General features: G+C 39.8%; 1 protein-coding gene across 14 annotated transcripts in view; it reads right to left on the bottom strand.

The window, feature by feature from the left end:
- Positions 1-17,589, bottom strand: part of LTBP1 (latent transforming growth factor beta binding protein 1) — a 446,965-nt gene that overhangs the window by 146,043 nt on the left and 283,333 nt on the right. For all 14 annotated transcript variants that reach the window (XM_050754120.1, XM_050754119.1, XM_050754124.1 and 11 more), the window contains 2 exons: positions 10,062-10,184; positions 1,143-1,310 (listed from right to left, as the gene is read on the bottom strand). In XM_050754120.1, the coding sequence (XP_050610077.1) occupies positions 1,143-1,310; positions 10,062-10,184 (291 nt within the window). The remainder of the gene's footprint in view (positions 1-1,142; positions 1,311-10,061; positions 10,185-17,589) is intronic.

Consider the following 17,589-nt stretch of genomic DNA (forward strand, 5'->3'; position numbering starts at 1 on the left):
ATGAACCCAGGAGGCTGAGCTTGCAGTGAGCCAAGATCACGCCACTGCACTCCAGCCTGGGCAACAGAGCGAGACTCCATCTCAAAAAAAAAAAAAAAGAAAAAAGAAAAAAAATGGATCAGATGGCACAAGAGGGTACTAGGACCTTTTGGAGGCCTAAAATTATCTAGTCTACCAATATACCATCAATGTTGTATTATCCTTTGCCTTAACGCAGTTCTTTCTGGTTCTAACCATGAACAAAGGTGAGTCATAATACTTATATTTAAATCTTGTCTGCTATGGTGTAAGTTACAGCTTTAAGACATTACATGGCCCTGTGACAGTTAAGACACTTTCCTAGGTGGAAAGCATCTTATCCAACATGCAATTGAGGAGACCATTTAATGTCTACCCCAAGTAAGTGAAATTGAGGCCATTCCTTGTTAATATCAGGTCTAATGATTTCAGGTTACATTTCTTTCTCTTCCACTTAACTCTACTTCATCTTGCTTGAGAAATTGGTGGTTCATTGGTAGAAGTAAGGTATTTAAAGAGAGAAATTTGCATTCTCAGGGCATAAGGCAATTATGTACCAAATCGAAGGATAAAGAATAATCTACTTCTTAATACTCAACTCCCACAGAAGTTTTCAGGAGTTTTGGCAAGATCTGTCCTTAAGTTATTAATCTTCATAGCGTAAATTCAATCATGAATATAATTCCCTCCATTTCCAATTAAAGAAATTAAGCATGATACTCAGTAAATGAGTAAATGAATCAACCTGCACCAAGTCCAGTTACTGTGAATTGATGAGCAGCCAATCATTACGAAAGCACATGGCCCAACAGAGCCTTCTGGTCTCTCTACACTTAAGTATCAGACTCAGAGTCCTGGAAATTGAAGATAAAATATAATGGCATTTCTTAATATTCAAAAGGAAGTCTGATATCACACTTAAACGGGAAAAATCTCTTCGTACATATTTTTTTCCCACTGATTCAACATTGTATGTGTACAGTTTCTATAAAAGTGATAAAAGTATTTACAATGTATTATTAAAAATTAAAGTCAGAAACAAAAAATGACCCAAGTTGCCAAAGTTGTCCTGTGTACTCATGTGGCTGGGAATCTATGTGCACATACAGCTGAAAATGTCTTACCTGTGCCTGGAAGGGGACATTTCTCACAGTGTGGGCCCCAGGCCTTGCCCACACTACAACAGCAGAGCTGCTTGGTGAGGTGAACAGACAGAGGGTGCATACACTGTCTTCCAGAACTGACAAGTCGGTAACAGGGCCCTTTCTCTTCCGAGATCACAGGGGGATCAGCTGAAGCAGAGAGATAAAGCCTGACATTACATGAGAAACCAAAACTACATTGGCTTTCCAAATGATAGTAAAATGAACCCTAAGGTATGAATTAAAAACCATACTGCAGGATAAATCTGTCTAGATTAAGAGCATCACCTTTCTGATGAAAAATCAGTTTACCATATGAGTTTTAGAGTCAGGGCACCAAAAGTTGTGACAGTGATTGTCCCTGTCCCTCTCTGGTCCCTTCTTCCATTTTAGCAAGCATGCAATTAGGTATGTGTGCATAATGAAGAGAAAAATTTCAACAAAAAAACCCACCTTTCCAAATAAACCTAGTCACCTACTATCAAAATCACTACCTAGTTTTTTATATTTAACCACAGTAGAGATAATTCTAGGGCAGCATTTAATGAATAATCAGGCACTTTGGAGAATGAGGAACATGGTTGATGCTGCAAGCCAGCATCTGCTCTTCTCACCCCAGGGAAGTGAGAGCTTGCAGGGCCCGTCAGGTCTCACCCTAGGCCAGTGAACATGAACAGGAGGCAGAAAGTGGCTTCTGATTTGGAGTGCCAGACAAGGCCCCTGTTCTAGCCAGACAGCACACTGGAGAAGGAAGAGATGATGTGCTCAGCTCCTCAGAAAACACTGCAAAAGTATATGAGGCTATAGGCATCCAATATCTAAACCTTAATCCTAATCTTCTGCAATGCGTTTAGTAGATAAGAGTTCATCAACCTAACAGCTAATACTCTGCTAGGCACACATGGCAAATATGAAAATAAGCAAAAGACAGCCCTGCCTTCAAGAAGTTCATCTTCTAATGCAAATATGAATGGAGTGTGTTCTACAGAACCAGGTCCAGGTCAAGTCAAAGGTGCTGAATCAGACAGTTTGGTGTCCCCGCTCTGCCCATTCCCCAAACCCAACCAGGGCTCTTCTCTATCATATCACCATCCAAATGAGGTTTTCTGACTTGCCTTTCCCTTACCCAATTCCTCTATCATCTTTTTTAGGGGAGGACTTCCTGAAGATGTTATCTGTGGTGCTATCTGGGCAGGGCACTTTGGCTCTGATTCTGGGTACACGCAGTAGTGTAGTCTCCATAGGATTTCTTCAGCTGTAAATGGCATCAGTGGTGTCTATGATTTCTGCATTGCCTTAAGGTACAGTTGCTAGTGGATTCTGTGATAAAATTTTGCTGAGGAGGCTACCAGGTGGGCCAGTCCTCAGGCCCCAGTGGTAGCAGAGGCGGGCCAAGTGTGTTTGTCTTTAGGCCCGAGGGCAGAGTACACAGGCACTGGTGTTAGTGGGTCCAAGTGGGCCAATTCTTGGGTCTCTACATGGCTTGCTTAGGTGCCAGCAGCGATAGTAGTTAGCCAGGCAGGTCCTCAAGTCCCTGGGCAGTGGGTATAGCACAGGTGATGGCAGTAGCAGTGGTGAGACAACCCTCTGCTTCCCACGCAGTCCATGCTGGTGTTATCAGTGGCTGCAATGGGCTGGGCAGGCCAGTCCCCAGGCCCACAGGTGGTACGTACAGGTGAGTGCCAGCTGTGATGGTAGTGGTACATTGGGTGGGCCTGGCCTGGGCCTCTGAGAGGAGTGCTCAGGTGCCAGTGGCGGTGGGACCTGCTTAAGACTCAGAAGGTGTGTGTGGGACCCAGCGTGCGGGAGCTCGCTTTCAGCAGCAATTCCATCATGAGGTCTCTAGGCAGCTCCCTAGGTTAGTCTCAGAGTCTGTGAGGGCCAAAGGGCTCTCCTGTGGCTAGGATTGCAGGAATTCACATGGGAATGTGGATCACTGGAGGTCTCTCATTTACCCTTTCCTCACACTGGGGAGCCTCCCCAGGCTCCCAGCTAATCCTGGCCGAGCAGGCTGCCTTGATTCCCTCTCCTTCCCTGCCTTAGGTGTTTCCTGTCACTTCTCTGTTGAACTTCAGTGTTCTCTGTTAGGTGATCTGTTCGAAGTGGGATTATCTACTTGCTATTTTGGTTCTCCTTTGTGGAGGAGGTGAGCACCAGATGCCTCTAGTCAACTACTTTAAAGCCTCTCCCACATCTAAATTTTACTGATGCTTTCACGATTCACATTTTCTTTGATCTACAACTATTTGAAGCCAAAACTGTTCATTTATGCCACATATACCTGACAGGGTGTGCCATTTAAAACTGCCCCTATTTTAGTATCTACATTGCCTGTTGTTCTTTTGTCATTTCAAATGACTTGCATTCTGTTTATTTTATTAAACATCTCTAGTATTTTCACACTCTGGTCAACATGATGCATAAACCCAGAAACAAGATGCTACCCAGAATGATGTAAGATTGGTGTTGCTATTGTCTGAACATCTTTAACCTCAGATTGGAAGATTAATTGTAAAGGATAACACATTAGTGCACTACATTTATTATTTAAAATATGGTACATGTGATTATATATTCTACTGAGTCATAAGGTTTTATGCTATACTAAAGAAAACTAGAAATGCCAAAAGATTTCAAAGGAAGAGGGGAAACAGCTCTAGAATCGAATAAAACTGAGGAGTGATAATGAAGGGTGCCTGTAGGCTCTTACATGTATGTACACTGAAATAGCACTTTGTCAGATCCTATTTTGTGCAGGATGTGTCACTAAAATTACAGCAAAAAGATTCTGATACTTTATCTAAAGGCAAGAGCACTTCAGAAGCATAAAACCTACTGAAAATGCAACATTCACCAGGAAAGTAATTTTTTTTTGCTCTTGGCTAGAGACATAAGACAAATTTTCAAACTGGTCACAAGCATATAGCTTTGTACCCAAGTACAGTACTGAATCATAACCACAGAGCCCATGGTGATGGCAATTCAGTTACAAAACAACAGTAAAAAGCTAAGGTACTATCGCTTGGGTTCCTCAGTGATACATTAAGCAACTTATATTTAATTATGGCCTTAATTATAGGATCGTATAATAAACTCACATTATACTTTCAAAGACATACTACTCTAATGTATTGATCCATTTATGCTGAAAGTTGCAAATTGTGTGTGTGTGTGTGTGTGTGTGTGTGTGTGAAAAATCAGACCTACTGCAATGACCTTGAGCAGTAGGATATAAATACTCCCACAAGCTTAGCATTCCAATAATGGAACACTAGGCATAAGTGGGTTAAAATGTGAACGACAAATATTAAGCAGATATTAATTAATCTGGTACTTAAAAGAAGTTGAAAAGTAGGGAGGATTTCAGAAAACAGCAAGGGTATAAAGATCTAGCTAACCTTACTAGTCTGCAATCACTCCCACCCACATCTGTAATATCCTTAATTATTTCTTGGATGAAATTCCACATTAGCAGTTAATCCCTTCACAGCTTAGTATCTATGAGGATGAGTGTCAGGATGCAGGTCTAGGAAGTAGGTAAAGCTGCTATGAGGAGTCTGAGAGGCAGCTTTCCCAGGGCAGTAAGAACCACTGGGCACTCCGACTGGGAAATGCGTCATTAAAAACCAATTCATGGCTGGGGGTGGAAGCTCATGCCTGTAATCCCAGCACTTTGGGAGGCCAAGGTGGGCAGATGGCTTGAGGTCAGGAGTTCCAGATCAGCCTGGCTAACATGGTGAAACCCCATCTCTACTAAAAATACAAAAATTAGCCGGGTGTGGTGGCAGACACCTGTAATCTCAGCTACTCAGGAGGCTGAGGCAGGACAATCACTTGAACCCAGGAGGCAGAGGTTGCAGTAAGCCAAGATCACGCCACTGCACTCCAGCCTGGGCAGCAGAGCAAGACTTCCTCTCAAAAAACCAAACCAAACCAAACAAACAAACAAACAAAAAAAACACCACAATTCGTGGAGAACCAAAATAAAAGCAACAATAATTCAAGGCCATTGCAGTTAGGTCACCTATTCTATAGTGTGGCCGGTGAGATGAAAATATCAGTTCTCCTTAAATAAATGACTTACTCCTGGCATTTCGGACTGTTTACTGTCTCCTGACTAAAGGTTCAGCTTGTGGAGTGAGACAGATCCAGTTCCAAATGTGGGCTCTACCCTTTACAGGCTGTCTGACTGTTGGAAAGATCCCTAACCCCTCTGTGCCTCAATTCCTTCATTTCTAAATTAGAAAAAATAACAGTACAAATCCAATAGAGATCTTGTGAGTATTATATGGGATAATTCACATAAAGTGCTTAGCACAGTGCGTGGCATTTACGAAGTTTGCAATAAAAATTATTATTGTCATGGTTTTCACTGTTACTCTAATAATCTGTGAGCAAGCAGTTGGTACAGCTCTGTCTCACCTCTGGGCCACGGTGCCATGAGACCTCCAAGTGAGGGAGGCTAGGGGCCTAATCTGAGATGACCACAGAGGAGGTAGAAAGAAAAGAACGGGCCTAAGATAAATTATGAAGACTAAATGGCATCCTTTGAAACCAAAAGATCAAGAGACCAAGATGACACAGGCCCCCAGCCAGGGTGCTCTGGACAACAATGTTACCATGGGTATAAAGATATCAAGTCTGGAAGGAAAGCCCATTTTAAGGGAAAAGCTGGAAAGCTAGCATTAATTTACCCATTTGGCTTTGCCAAAAAGGATACAAAGCTACGCCACTCAATATGTTAGGCACTAGCCACATGTTGCTCTTTGGATAAAATTGACATTAAATAAAAGTAAAAATTCAATTCCTCAGTTACACAGGCCATATATGACTAGTGGCTGCTGTATGAGGTGGCACAGATGGAGAATATTTCCATCATCTCAGATAGTTCTATTGGACAGTGTTAATTAGCTTGAGCGTCAGCAAACTTTTTCTGTTAAGTGTCAGATAATAAGTATTTTAGGCTTTGTGGGCCATACAATTTCTGTTGCAGCTTCTCAACTCTGTCGCTGTAATACAAAAGCAGCATCACACAGTAAGTAAATGAATGGACATGGCTGCGTTCCAATAAAACTTTATTCACAAAAACAGAGTTGGCCCATGGGCTATAATTTGCCAACCCCTGATCTAGAACCCTAAATTTGGAGGCACAAATCCTGTTTTAAATCTCAACTCTCAGCTACTAGCTGTGTGAGAAGCTACTTAAACTTTCCTAGCTTTAGTTTCCCAGTGTATAAGACAAGCATGGTATGTTTCTCATAAAGATGCTCAGGAAATTACAAATGAATGATGTACCTAATGAAGACCGGCTTTTAAAAGGCACTTGTCCTTTATCTCATGACTTCCAGGACTACGGCAGAAGCTCCTGAGCACATCTTCTCTCTAACCCTCCACTTCTGTCAGCTAGCTCCAAGTCCATAGGTAAAGAATACTATGAAACAGCAAAAGCCCAGGCTCAGAATTCTTTTATCTGGGCCTTTTTACTGAACCTATGGACACACTCTCAGCAGCACTCATCATGGAGCTCTGAAGTTCCTGAAGGAGTTCAGAAAGCCAGAAAGTCTTCCTACTTCGATCGCAAAGATTATGATACTTTTCTTGAATTTGCTCTGGAAAGTCCTTGAGTTTCCACCTTTCCCCATAAATCAGGTAGCAACAGGTCTGGAGAATGCTGCTACATCATCCTAAGCCTCAAACATAGAGGTCAGAGGCAGCAAATACCAGCATTTGCCTACTTTCTTCCTTTTAGCTTGGCTAAGCCAAGGCAAGCAGCAAGGAGAGAAAGTGAAATTGTTGCAACCTTTGGCTGGAGCCAAGGAATTCTGGGGGGGTTCACCTCAGTTCAGTGCATTCAAGAAGAGAAAGTGCTTCCCGTTGCTCCTTGGGCATAATCTAGTGCAGGGGTTCAGAGAGTCAGCCACGCCTTGTATGCTCTGGATATGGCCTAAATTCATGTTGTCTTAGCAAATGTTGTCAGTATCCTCCATTTGCCTGCAGGCTTCATCCCTGGCTGGTTTTATCTCTCTCCAGAGCAGACATTTAGCAACCACTGTGTTGAGTGCCTGTGTCTGCATGTGTCTGTGTGTGTGTGCGCGCGCGCGCACGTGTGTGTGATCTCCAGTCCCCTTCTGCTACTTCCCTGTGGCTACCAAAAATACCATTATCTTTCCATTTTTTTCCTTTCCTCTGTAAGTATCACCTTCTTCCCTAATTCTTTCTGTCTTCAGACTTCCCCCATCAAGTTCTTCACAGAATTCACCCGAAAATCAGACTGGATTGGTTCAAATCGCAAATCCTAAAGGAACTCTATATGTCTCTGTGATGTTACATGTGGTAAATTCAGAGGAAAGAGGAATAAATCTTCTCACTCAACACTGGTAAAGAGCCCAGGTTTTCACTTCAAACTCTCAACTGGAACACTTAACTAGCAACAAACGTCTCTTAATACTTACCATTTCAGCTGTTGTAGCTGAACCGTAAAATTGAATTATTTATTTTTCAAATAAGAATGGATGGTTGTTTAATAAGTTCAGAATTATTTGCGCAATGACAGGGAAAATATGCTAAGGAAATATGCAAGTGTTTCAAAAATCTCATTGGCAGATTGCTACAATCTTATTAAAACCTGGATGTCTGCCCTAAACTCTAGACATCAGATCTAGTCAAACTTTCACAGAGCATTTTGTGACTAGTTCTGCAAGTTTACCTAATCAGCAACCTTCAATATAAGAATTGTAAACAGACTACAAGTCAAATTATAAAAGAGGGGGAAAAGCATTCATAACAAACTCTATATCCAAACTCTACAATCTTTATGCTTAAATTATAAAATGATTTAAAATATTTTGTTAATATAATTCAAATCAGCCAAAAATGATCCCCTAAGTTATCTGGATACCATCAACAATGTGATTTTTGGCCTGAAATTTCCAAATCCTTGCATCAGTTTCAAAGGTACCTTGTGTGCAAACATAATTTTATGGTCTAATTTTACCACCCATTAGGAAAGCCTTATAATTAGGTGTCTGTCTGCTTCATGATCAAAACTGTCTGTAAAAGAACACAGAAAAGAGGACTTACGTGTAAAACTTCCTAATCTGCAGTTGACAGTTTTTAAAGGAAAAGAGTAGTAATTAGTAATAACATTTCAAAAGACTCAACAAACTCACGTAAAAGTAATAAATGAGACTGTCATTTTTATTTTACTACATTTGTCTTTATCACCTTATTTTATTTTAGTTATTTTATTTATGAGATATGTTATTTATGAGATATGTAGATATCTCACCTTAGGGCACAGAGTTAGAGAGAGAAGCTTGGTTAAAAATGAATGGCAGTATACTCATGAAGAACATGTCAACCAAATGGCAAATTTCCAACTAGGGACAAGAAAGATGCAGCTCATTATATACCAAAGCCACATTAAAAAATAAATAAAAGTGGTCGGGCATGGTGGCTCACACCTGTAATCCCAGCACTTTGGGAGGCTGAAGCGGGTGGATCACCTGAGGTCAGGAGTTCAAGACCAGCCTGACCAACATGGCAAAACCGTGTCTCTACTAAAAATACAAAAATTAGCTGGGTGTGGTGGCACATGCCCGTAATCCCAGCTACTTGGGAGGCTGAGGTAGGAGAATCGTTTGAACCCGGGAGGCGGAGGTTGCAGTGAGTGGAGATCACACCATTGCACTCCAGCCTGGGTGACATATGTGAAACTCCGTCTCAGAGATAGATAGATAGATAGATAGATAGATAGATAGATAGACAGACAGACAGACAGATAAAAACAAAAAACTTGCAGGAAAGAAACTAATACACAATTGCTCTTAAAATTATCCTAATAGTTTTCTGCCATGCATCCGTTTAAACTCTATATAACCTTTAAAAATCTGCAGTGCTACAAGGCCCACGTCTATAGTCATGCTACTCAGCAGGCTGAACAGAGATCACTTGAGTCCAGGATTTGAGTCCAGCCTAGGCAACATAGCAAGACCCCATCTCTTTAGGAAAAAAAAAAAAAAAAAAAAAAAAAAAAAACTTGCAGTGCTTACCTACTTTTGTAATAATGGGCATGACTACTTTAAAAATAAGACAATCTTAAAATCTCAAATCTGCATTTGAGAACTTTACACCTAAAATGCATTCCTCTCTAATGGCACATGATCTGTAGTGATTACATGGATTACTTTACATGCAGAGGGAGTATCTCTTTGGTGAAACTATAGTTCAGAACCAATATTAGAACATGTGGTTTGATGAAGGATTTTTACCCTTATCAGAAACAAGGGAAAGTCTCAGAAACATTTTTAAGGCAAAACACTATAATATAGGGTCATTTTGGTGGGTTTAAAGAACAAGACAATATCTGAAATCAGAACTGAATTAGAAAATCTAAAACACAGGGCCTTGGTAACTATTTTCCAGACTCTTGCAATTGAGAAAGAAGTGAAACCTCACTAAAGTAGAGTCCAGAGACTCAGAATTTGGAATACTTAAAGGCAGAAGCGGGGACACAGTTTAATTCAACCTAAAGAATCCTTAAAATACTGTATTTATGACAGAAAAACCTACTGTCATCTCTCAGGTACCAAGAAAGGTTGATATGTCCATTTTAATTCCCTCTTTTCTTTCCATCAAAGCGTATTTCCTCAGTGGGCTTTGTCTTTATCCTGAGTTTTAGCTACTATATTTTTATCACCACAATAAAAATGCATTTTAGAGAAGGTTCCATGATACAGATTTATTTTACTACATCAGGCGGGCCCCCTCCTTGTCATTTTAATTAATGAGGTTTTCCGCATATTGACAAGCATTCAGTTGGCCACTGAGCATTTCCGTTCTTTTGGGAAAACCCCAAAGACAATTAATCCAAAATAGGAGTAAAAAGTGATTATTACTTACGAACACAACTTGAAAAGGTAGGATCCGGCCCAAATCCTATTTTGCAGGTACATCGATAGCTGCCCATGGTATTCAAACACTCACCATTAGGGCATACACCTTGTAGCTGACATTCATTAATATCTGCAGGAAAACATAATTCTTTAGAAGGAGTGGTCAAGCCCCATTGAGCAGATTCTGGCTATACATTGCATTCACTTCCTTTTTCACTATAATAATCTTTTAGTTATAGTGAAAAAAGGATGTTGCAGGTGTGAATAATATTAAATCAATTAACGTTTATTGAACATTTACCATTTATATAGCAAATATTTATTACATACTTACTACATGCCAGGTGCTAAGGATTTACTAGTGAAAAAAAACTGATAAAAATTCTGGCCTTCACAGAATTTTCGCTTTAGTGTTAGTTTATGTTAGGCATTACGGAGCATATAGGTAAGGCAAAGACTCTCACTCTGGAAGCACTGACAGTCTAACTGTACATATGAATATTTGAAAAACTAAAGAAGTGAAAAGCAATTCAAGTCATATAAGAAAGAACTGTCATAAACTGTTAGAAGTTAAATTATGAAATTGCCTACACAGACAGTAAGAGCCACAGAAGGAAGCTGGAGGTGGGGCAGACTGTGGCACTGAGGAGGAGGTAAGCCTTTAGAGTGCTGATGTCTGGGCAGGAGCTGGATGGATGGGTGAGGAAGGGAAGGAATGACTTCTGTGGGAAACACTGGAGCTTGAGCACGGAGTGTGGCCAGGGGAAGGAGGCTCAGGAAATAATGAGTCAAACCACTGGCTGGAAAAGAAGATTCAGGAAGGTAAATAGTTGGAAACAGAGCCCGTAAAATTCAGGCTTGACTGGACTACACACCATGAGGAAGTAAGAGAAAGGAGTCAAGGATGTCTGGGAGGCTTCTAATCTAAGAAAAAAGGGGGAAAAAAAAAATCACAGCTGGTTTTGCGGAAGGAGTTCTGAGGAAGAAAGAAGGCAGGAAGATGAGGAGTTCAGTTTTATAGTTCAAGGCCACACTGGGATACCCAAGTAGAAATACCTGGCAGCAGCAGAAGATTCAGAAATAGAGTGAAAGAGGAAATCACTGCTACAAATAGACACTTAAGATACTCTGCATATGGAGATCCAGGGGAAAATCAAAGTGATTTGAAAGAGGAGGGATACAAATGGAGTGATTTTACAAAGAAAGATTATATAGTCACTTGCAAAGGTAATTAATTGAAAATCAAAAAGTTGGATACAATGGTAGCAAAACATTATTATCAGGATCATCACATAAAAAGAAATATAGTCCTCAATCATTATTTGAGCAAATACCAACATTATTTGAACATGAATATTTCATGTTCTAAGTAGGCATCGTGATCTAAATGTACATATTTTACTCAGAACATGCAATTTTTAAGTTAATTTCAGTGATAAAATATGATACCTTCCATGACATTCAAATGATAAGTTAATGCATATTTGCTGTATAAATTCTATGGTGTTCCAACTTGCACGTAGCTGGAAACTGGTACAGCTTGATGACACCTGGTATGGCACACAGTATAGCACCTGACCATCTCATTACTTATTGAAGTGTGTGTTGTTCTGGAATGCACATTCATGTACAGCATATAACTGAAAATATTCCCCCATAACTCATTCTTTTTAAGAAAACCACCACGAAGGACCAGGAAGAGTGCCAAGTCCAATTGGAGCTTACATGGTACAAGTGAAGCCCTATTATATGTCCCAAGTAAAACCTCAAGTTTGGGTAACCAGCCAGTTGTGGTCAAGAAGGCTGGACAAAATTTCCACTCTTCTGTTTCCCCTCTCATCCTCACTAGGGTATGATTATTAGCATTCCTCTTCCCCTGAATGGCCTGTACTCCTGTTCATTGGCTGCACCACTACACATTCCATGATAAGATTGAGGACCCAGAATTTTCCCTTGCTAGGTGATTTCTATAACAGCACCATCTCAGCCTTGCGGCTGGCTGCCAGGCTATGGTAGAGGTTTCCCCCTAGACTTATAAATACCTGATTTACAACCAGTGCCTAGTACCCTCTTCCAATGCCCCTTCTTTGACTCTCCACACTGCTCACTGCCTTGACCCTGATGCCATGGGAATGGAGGACAGGAATTCAGACTGAAGAAGACAAACAAAAATGACCAAGCAAACCTATTGGGTATACACAGTAAGAGACAGAAAAATCCACAAAGAAGAAGAATCGTGTAAGACTCTTCCTGTTACGACTGTTTTAATCAGCTTGTGTCACTGGCACTGGCACCAACTCTTCCCCTAATTTTGGCCCAAGGAGCCCAGGAAGCCTCAGCCTTCCTTTGTGACACATTCTCACAGTTTCCAGAAAAACTGTTTCCTTCAACTGCCTTGGTTTCTCTATTTTTTTAATATTTCCTGAACTACTACAAATTAGAGATTGGATTTGTGTCCTATATTTAATGTATACACACTAGAGTATATCAATCTTAAGTATACAACTAGATGAATTTTTGCATATCCACGTGTGGTGTTACCACCACCCAGATCGTGATTAAGAATGTTTCCATCACCTCAGAAAGTTCTTTGTGCCCCTTTCCAGCCAACAAACAACTTATCCCCATAATTTTAATATAGGACTTCAGAAATTAACAAATTAATAAGATCTTTCTAATTATTAAGAAACAGGAGCAACTGTCTAAGTGATTTTCCTAGACAGGTAGTCACAAGCTTCCTAAATTAAACTGAAGGATGTCAGAGACTCGCAAATACGTTAAAACAAAGCATTGGTTGAACTGAACGCATTATATCTGGATGAGAGAAGAACATTCCAAGTGAAGACATCATCAGGCCAAAGTTTAACAACTGTATGGAATGTGACAGGTGAATGGTAAACCAGAATTCTATTTAGACTTAACAACTGTATGGAACATGATGGGTAAATGGTAAACCATAATTCTATTTAGACTTAACAATTGTACGGAACGTGATGGGCAAATGGTAAACCAGAATTCTATTTAGACTTCATTGCCTAAAGCTATCTTCTTTCTTTAATCAAATAAAACTTGATTACAATATTTGTCATTTTATAAATAGCTTATTTTTAAATAATATTAAACAACAATATAGCATTTCAGAAGTCTCATATTTTTATTTATTTATTTATTTGAGATGGAATCTTATTCTGTTGCGCAGGTTAGAGTACAGTGGCACAATCTCGGTCACTGCAACCTTCGCCTCCCAGGTTCAAGTGATTCTCCTGCCTCAGTCTCCTGAGTAGGTGGGATTACAGGCACGTGCCACGATGCCCGGCTAATTTTTTTTATTTTTTATTTTTATTTTCAGTAGAGACGGGGTTTCACCATGTTGGCCAGGCTGGTCTTGAACTCCTGACCTCAAGTGAACCGCCCACCTCGGCCTCCCAAAGCTTGTGAGCCACTGCATCCAGCCGAGTCTCATATTTTAAAGGGTTAACAAACCTTCCTTAATGGATTCTAACTAAATCAAAAGTATTTTAATATTCAGTTTGAAAAACACATGAATTTATTCCTTATTCTCCCTCTATAGATGACAAATTTCTCTGGAAAACCGTAGAAGTCTGTCCTTTGAAGAAGTGGTATAACCACTGCATACAGCACAACTTCCTGAGTTAAAGAATGAAGGCCAGAATAAATGGCTGAAGGGGTTCAGCACCCACATACAGCCAGTCACCCATTCCCTATCCCCACCTGAGCTTTTGTGTTCAGGCAGGCAGTCTAGAAGTTTATAGAAACAGAAACTAGGAAAGAAATTCATCCAGACCCAAGTGTTCCTCTAGAGTAGACAAATTCCACGCAGCTACTGCTAACATGAAGGAGCTTTACATACTTTTCCACTTACTTAAAACATTTACAGGTATCTCCGCCTGTATAGCCTACCACATACTTCAGCCCACAGATGAAGTTCAAGAATACAAAACTGCTTTTCTTCTAAAACTGCTCTTCTTCTAAAATGGTCAAATATTGGCAATGTCCTATGGTTCAACCTAATACAACAGAAATAAGAGGGTTGGGCTTCTATTAATCAGGTAGTAGAAAAATTTAGAGTAATCAGGCATACATGCATAACAAGAGACTCCCTATGAACAACCCAACATAAAACAGCCTAAATATTTCAGTACAGGGGAATGATGCGATAGGCTGACAATGAAGTGAGGACCTTCATCTTCCTTCTACCTTGTTCTTTACATTTCTATAGCACACCGTATCTCATTGGAACTTCACAACAATTCTAGATGGTGAGCAGTACAAGAATAATTATTCCATTTTATAGAGATAATTTTGCCCAAGGCCATATTTCTAAAAAGGATGAAGAGGATGGGGGAAAATAATAGAAGGAATGTTCCACAAAGATCTACCTTTTGGTCCAACTGGACAAAATGTTATGTTACCCAGAGGAAGTCTCTGAGTTTCTCTTGATCTCAGTGTCCTCTCCTGTAACACAGATGGGCTGAACTATATAATCCCCAAGGTTACCTGTAGTTTAAATATTCTCCAACTTCAAAACAATCTGCCAGTTGCCAGGGCTGAAAATGCCAGGGAATAAATACAGTATGACATTTGGTGCATAATATATTACGAATAGCACAAGTGCCCTTATGGGAAATAAATATATTTTTATGCATCTCTTCTATGGAAAAGTATGTATGTTTAACAAAGTGAGTAAGAATTTACTGTCTTCTCAGTGATGCAAGTTTATACAGTAAATGAGGCATGTCCAACAGGAGTCAGGACAAGGTAAGAACAGGACATCAGGATCTTTCTACTGTGTGAAAATATGAAGCTTTCTGGAGATTCACCTGTATGTGTTCAGCTTTTGCTAGTGAATAGAAATTCCATGATAGAATTACATTAGCAGTATGCCTTCAACTTGAAAGTAGAAAAATACCTCTTGACACAAATACTTTCCCCACACAGATAATAAATAATAATCCCAGACAGATAATATATATAATATAAATAATAAAATGATTTAATTATTTAATTTAATAAATACTTTAGGTAGAGGAGTTCACTTTAAGACAATATATATATTTCTTAAACTTCCAAAGAACAACTTTGCACTGGGTACACATACCCATGAAGGAACATGAAGATATTCTATAGTGTACACACAGGCTTTGGATACTTTTAAGGGAACTAATCTATAGATCTCCAGCCTTCAGATATTTCTTTTTGAAGCGATCTGCCTAAGAATATATCTGCCAGTCTTCCTTTCCTATCTTCCCCTTTCATCAGGGCCTTCTTGTTCTTGACCAAGTCAAGATCCCTGAGATCTGGATTGACCTCTTGTCAATCCAGAATCTTTCTAGGCCTTTCTAAGTACACTGTCTTGAAAGGTAAAATTCTCGCAGGCACAGAATAAATGAACAATTCACAAACATATCAACCCCAGGATAGAGTCACAGGAAAGATAATGAGTCTGATGTGTTTCATAAGAAGATCTGGCTTTACCAATTAGGTTAAATGGCAGAGACTGTTTATCAATGGCATGAACCAATTCTGCAGCTCCAAAGTTTTGATGAAAATATTTAATGCGGCCGGGCGCGGTGGCCCAAGCCTGTAATCCCAGCACTTTGGGAGGCCGAGACGGGCGGATCACGAGGTCAGGAGATCGAGACCATCCTGGCTAACACGGTGAAACCCCGTCTCTACTAAAAAATACAAAAAACTAGCCAGGCGAGGTGGTGGGCGCCTGTAGTCCCAGCTACTCAGGAGGCTGAGGCAGGAGAATGGTGTGAACCCGGGAGGCGGAGCTTGCAGTGAGCTGAGATCCGGCCACAGCACTCCAGCCTGGGCGGCAGAGCGAGACTCAGTCTCAAAAAATAATAATAATAAATAATAAATAATTAAAAAAAATTAGAGGCTCCTATCTCAATGGTGTAACAGTCCAACAGGAGCAGGGATAGTACAATATGTGTTATAATGGGGTGTTCCATGTTGATGGTAAAAGGTACCTAATTTAGCTTAGCAGGTGTTAGGTAGACCACTCAAGAATTCCACGAGAAAGTGAAAGTTGATCAGGGATGGCAAGCAGAAAGGTAAGTAGATAAAAGAGAGAGGAATTAGAGTTGACTTTCTAAAATACTTTTATATAAATTACTTTTATATAAATTGTAAGTTTTTTGTTAAAATTTCCTAGATGATGTCACAGAGTAAATGTTATCTGCCTAGCTATTTTAGACTTAAATAGCATCAACATTAGAGAAAAATTAAACCTTTGTTCTTCTTTACTTAGAGCAAAAAAAAAAGAAAATATTTAATGCACACATACAATATAAATGTGCCAGAAATTAACCTATTGTATCCACTTGACTTTTTAATTAAAATGTAGATGTCGGCTTAAAGATGTGTGAACACCTAACTTTTTCAAAATTATTCTAGGAGATAAGTGGAGAAAAAAATATTTGAAAACCAATGTTCTACAGCAATTTTACCCAACGTATTTTACACAAAACACAGACTTTGTGAGACCTCTGCTAAAACGGGGGTTCTGCAGCCAAGTATGTTTGAGAAATACTGCCTATTCTATATACACAAGCATATTTAAAACCCGAGGAGTCCTTTGGCAAAATCTCTTGTTTTTTCTGTGTTTAACTTGGTTTTTCTACACATTTGGCTGTGGGACCCTTTTAAACACACAATCTATTAACATCCCTCTGAACTGGTGGTCTGTGGAAACATTTTGTGAAATGTTGCTCTCTGGGGCCAGCTTCAAAGACTATTGTATGAGTCTCTTCATGATTGTATTTGCCTCTATCTAGGCCCCACTGCTGCTAACTGACCCGTGATTATAACTGTCCCGTGATTATAAAATGATCATCCACCATAGGATGGATTCAATCACTGGACTCACTGAAAAAAGTCAAACCACTGTGGCAGCAACTCCTTTCCTTCCAATTCTTCTGTCTTCGGGGAACATGATAAAGGAATTATCAGAGCCCAGAGAACAGCTTGTATTTATTTCTTGATACATGTGTGCTACACATGGAAGACGCTGCTAGTAACACATACTCTGTCAGTCTTGGATTCATGACTGTAGTCTACAGGCACTGCATTAACTTCTCCTTGAAATATTCACAGTCACACGAATCCATCATGGGCTTTCTTCATCACTCATAATACAGTAGGCATCTTCCCATTCATTTTATAGCCACAGAGATTAAGGTGAAAGAGCTATTGAAAAATACAATGTGCTAATGACTCACTTCACTACTGTCTTTCCTGAGGAAAAGTTAATGAAGTAAACACATTTCCTTTTTGAATCCTATGCCAGCATAGTAAGAGGACACACCAGAAAAATAATTCTAAAATGCACAGGAATGGTACCAATTTGATTTGAAAATGCTGAAACAGGGTGGTCAGGTCCAGATCAAAAGCTGTTTAAATTCTTACTGAAAATACTGTGCATATTTAAACTAGAAAGTACAGCAGTAGTTCTAACAGGATGTCCAGGACAGTTAACACCTTCAAATCAGTAAATTATCAATCAG

The sequence above is a fragment of the Macaca thibetana genome, chromosome 13, assembly GCF_024542745.1.
Source record: "Macaca thibetana thibetana isolate TM-01 chromosome 13, ASM2454274v1, whole genome shotgun sequence".
Lineage (NCBI taxonomy): Eukaryota > Metazoa > Chordata > Mammalia > Primates > Cercopithecidae > Macaca > Macaca thibetana.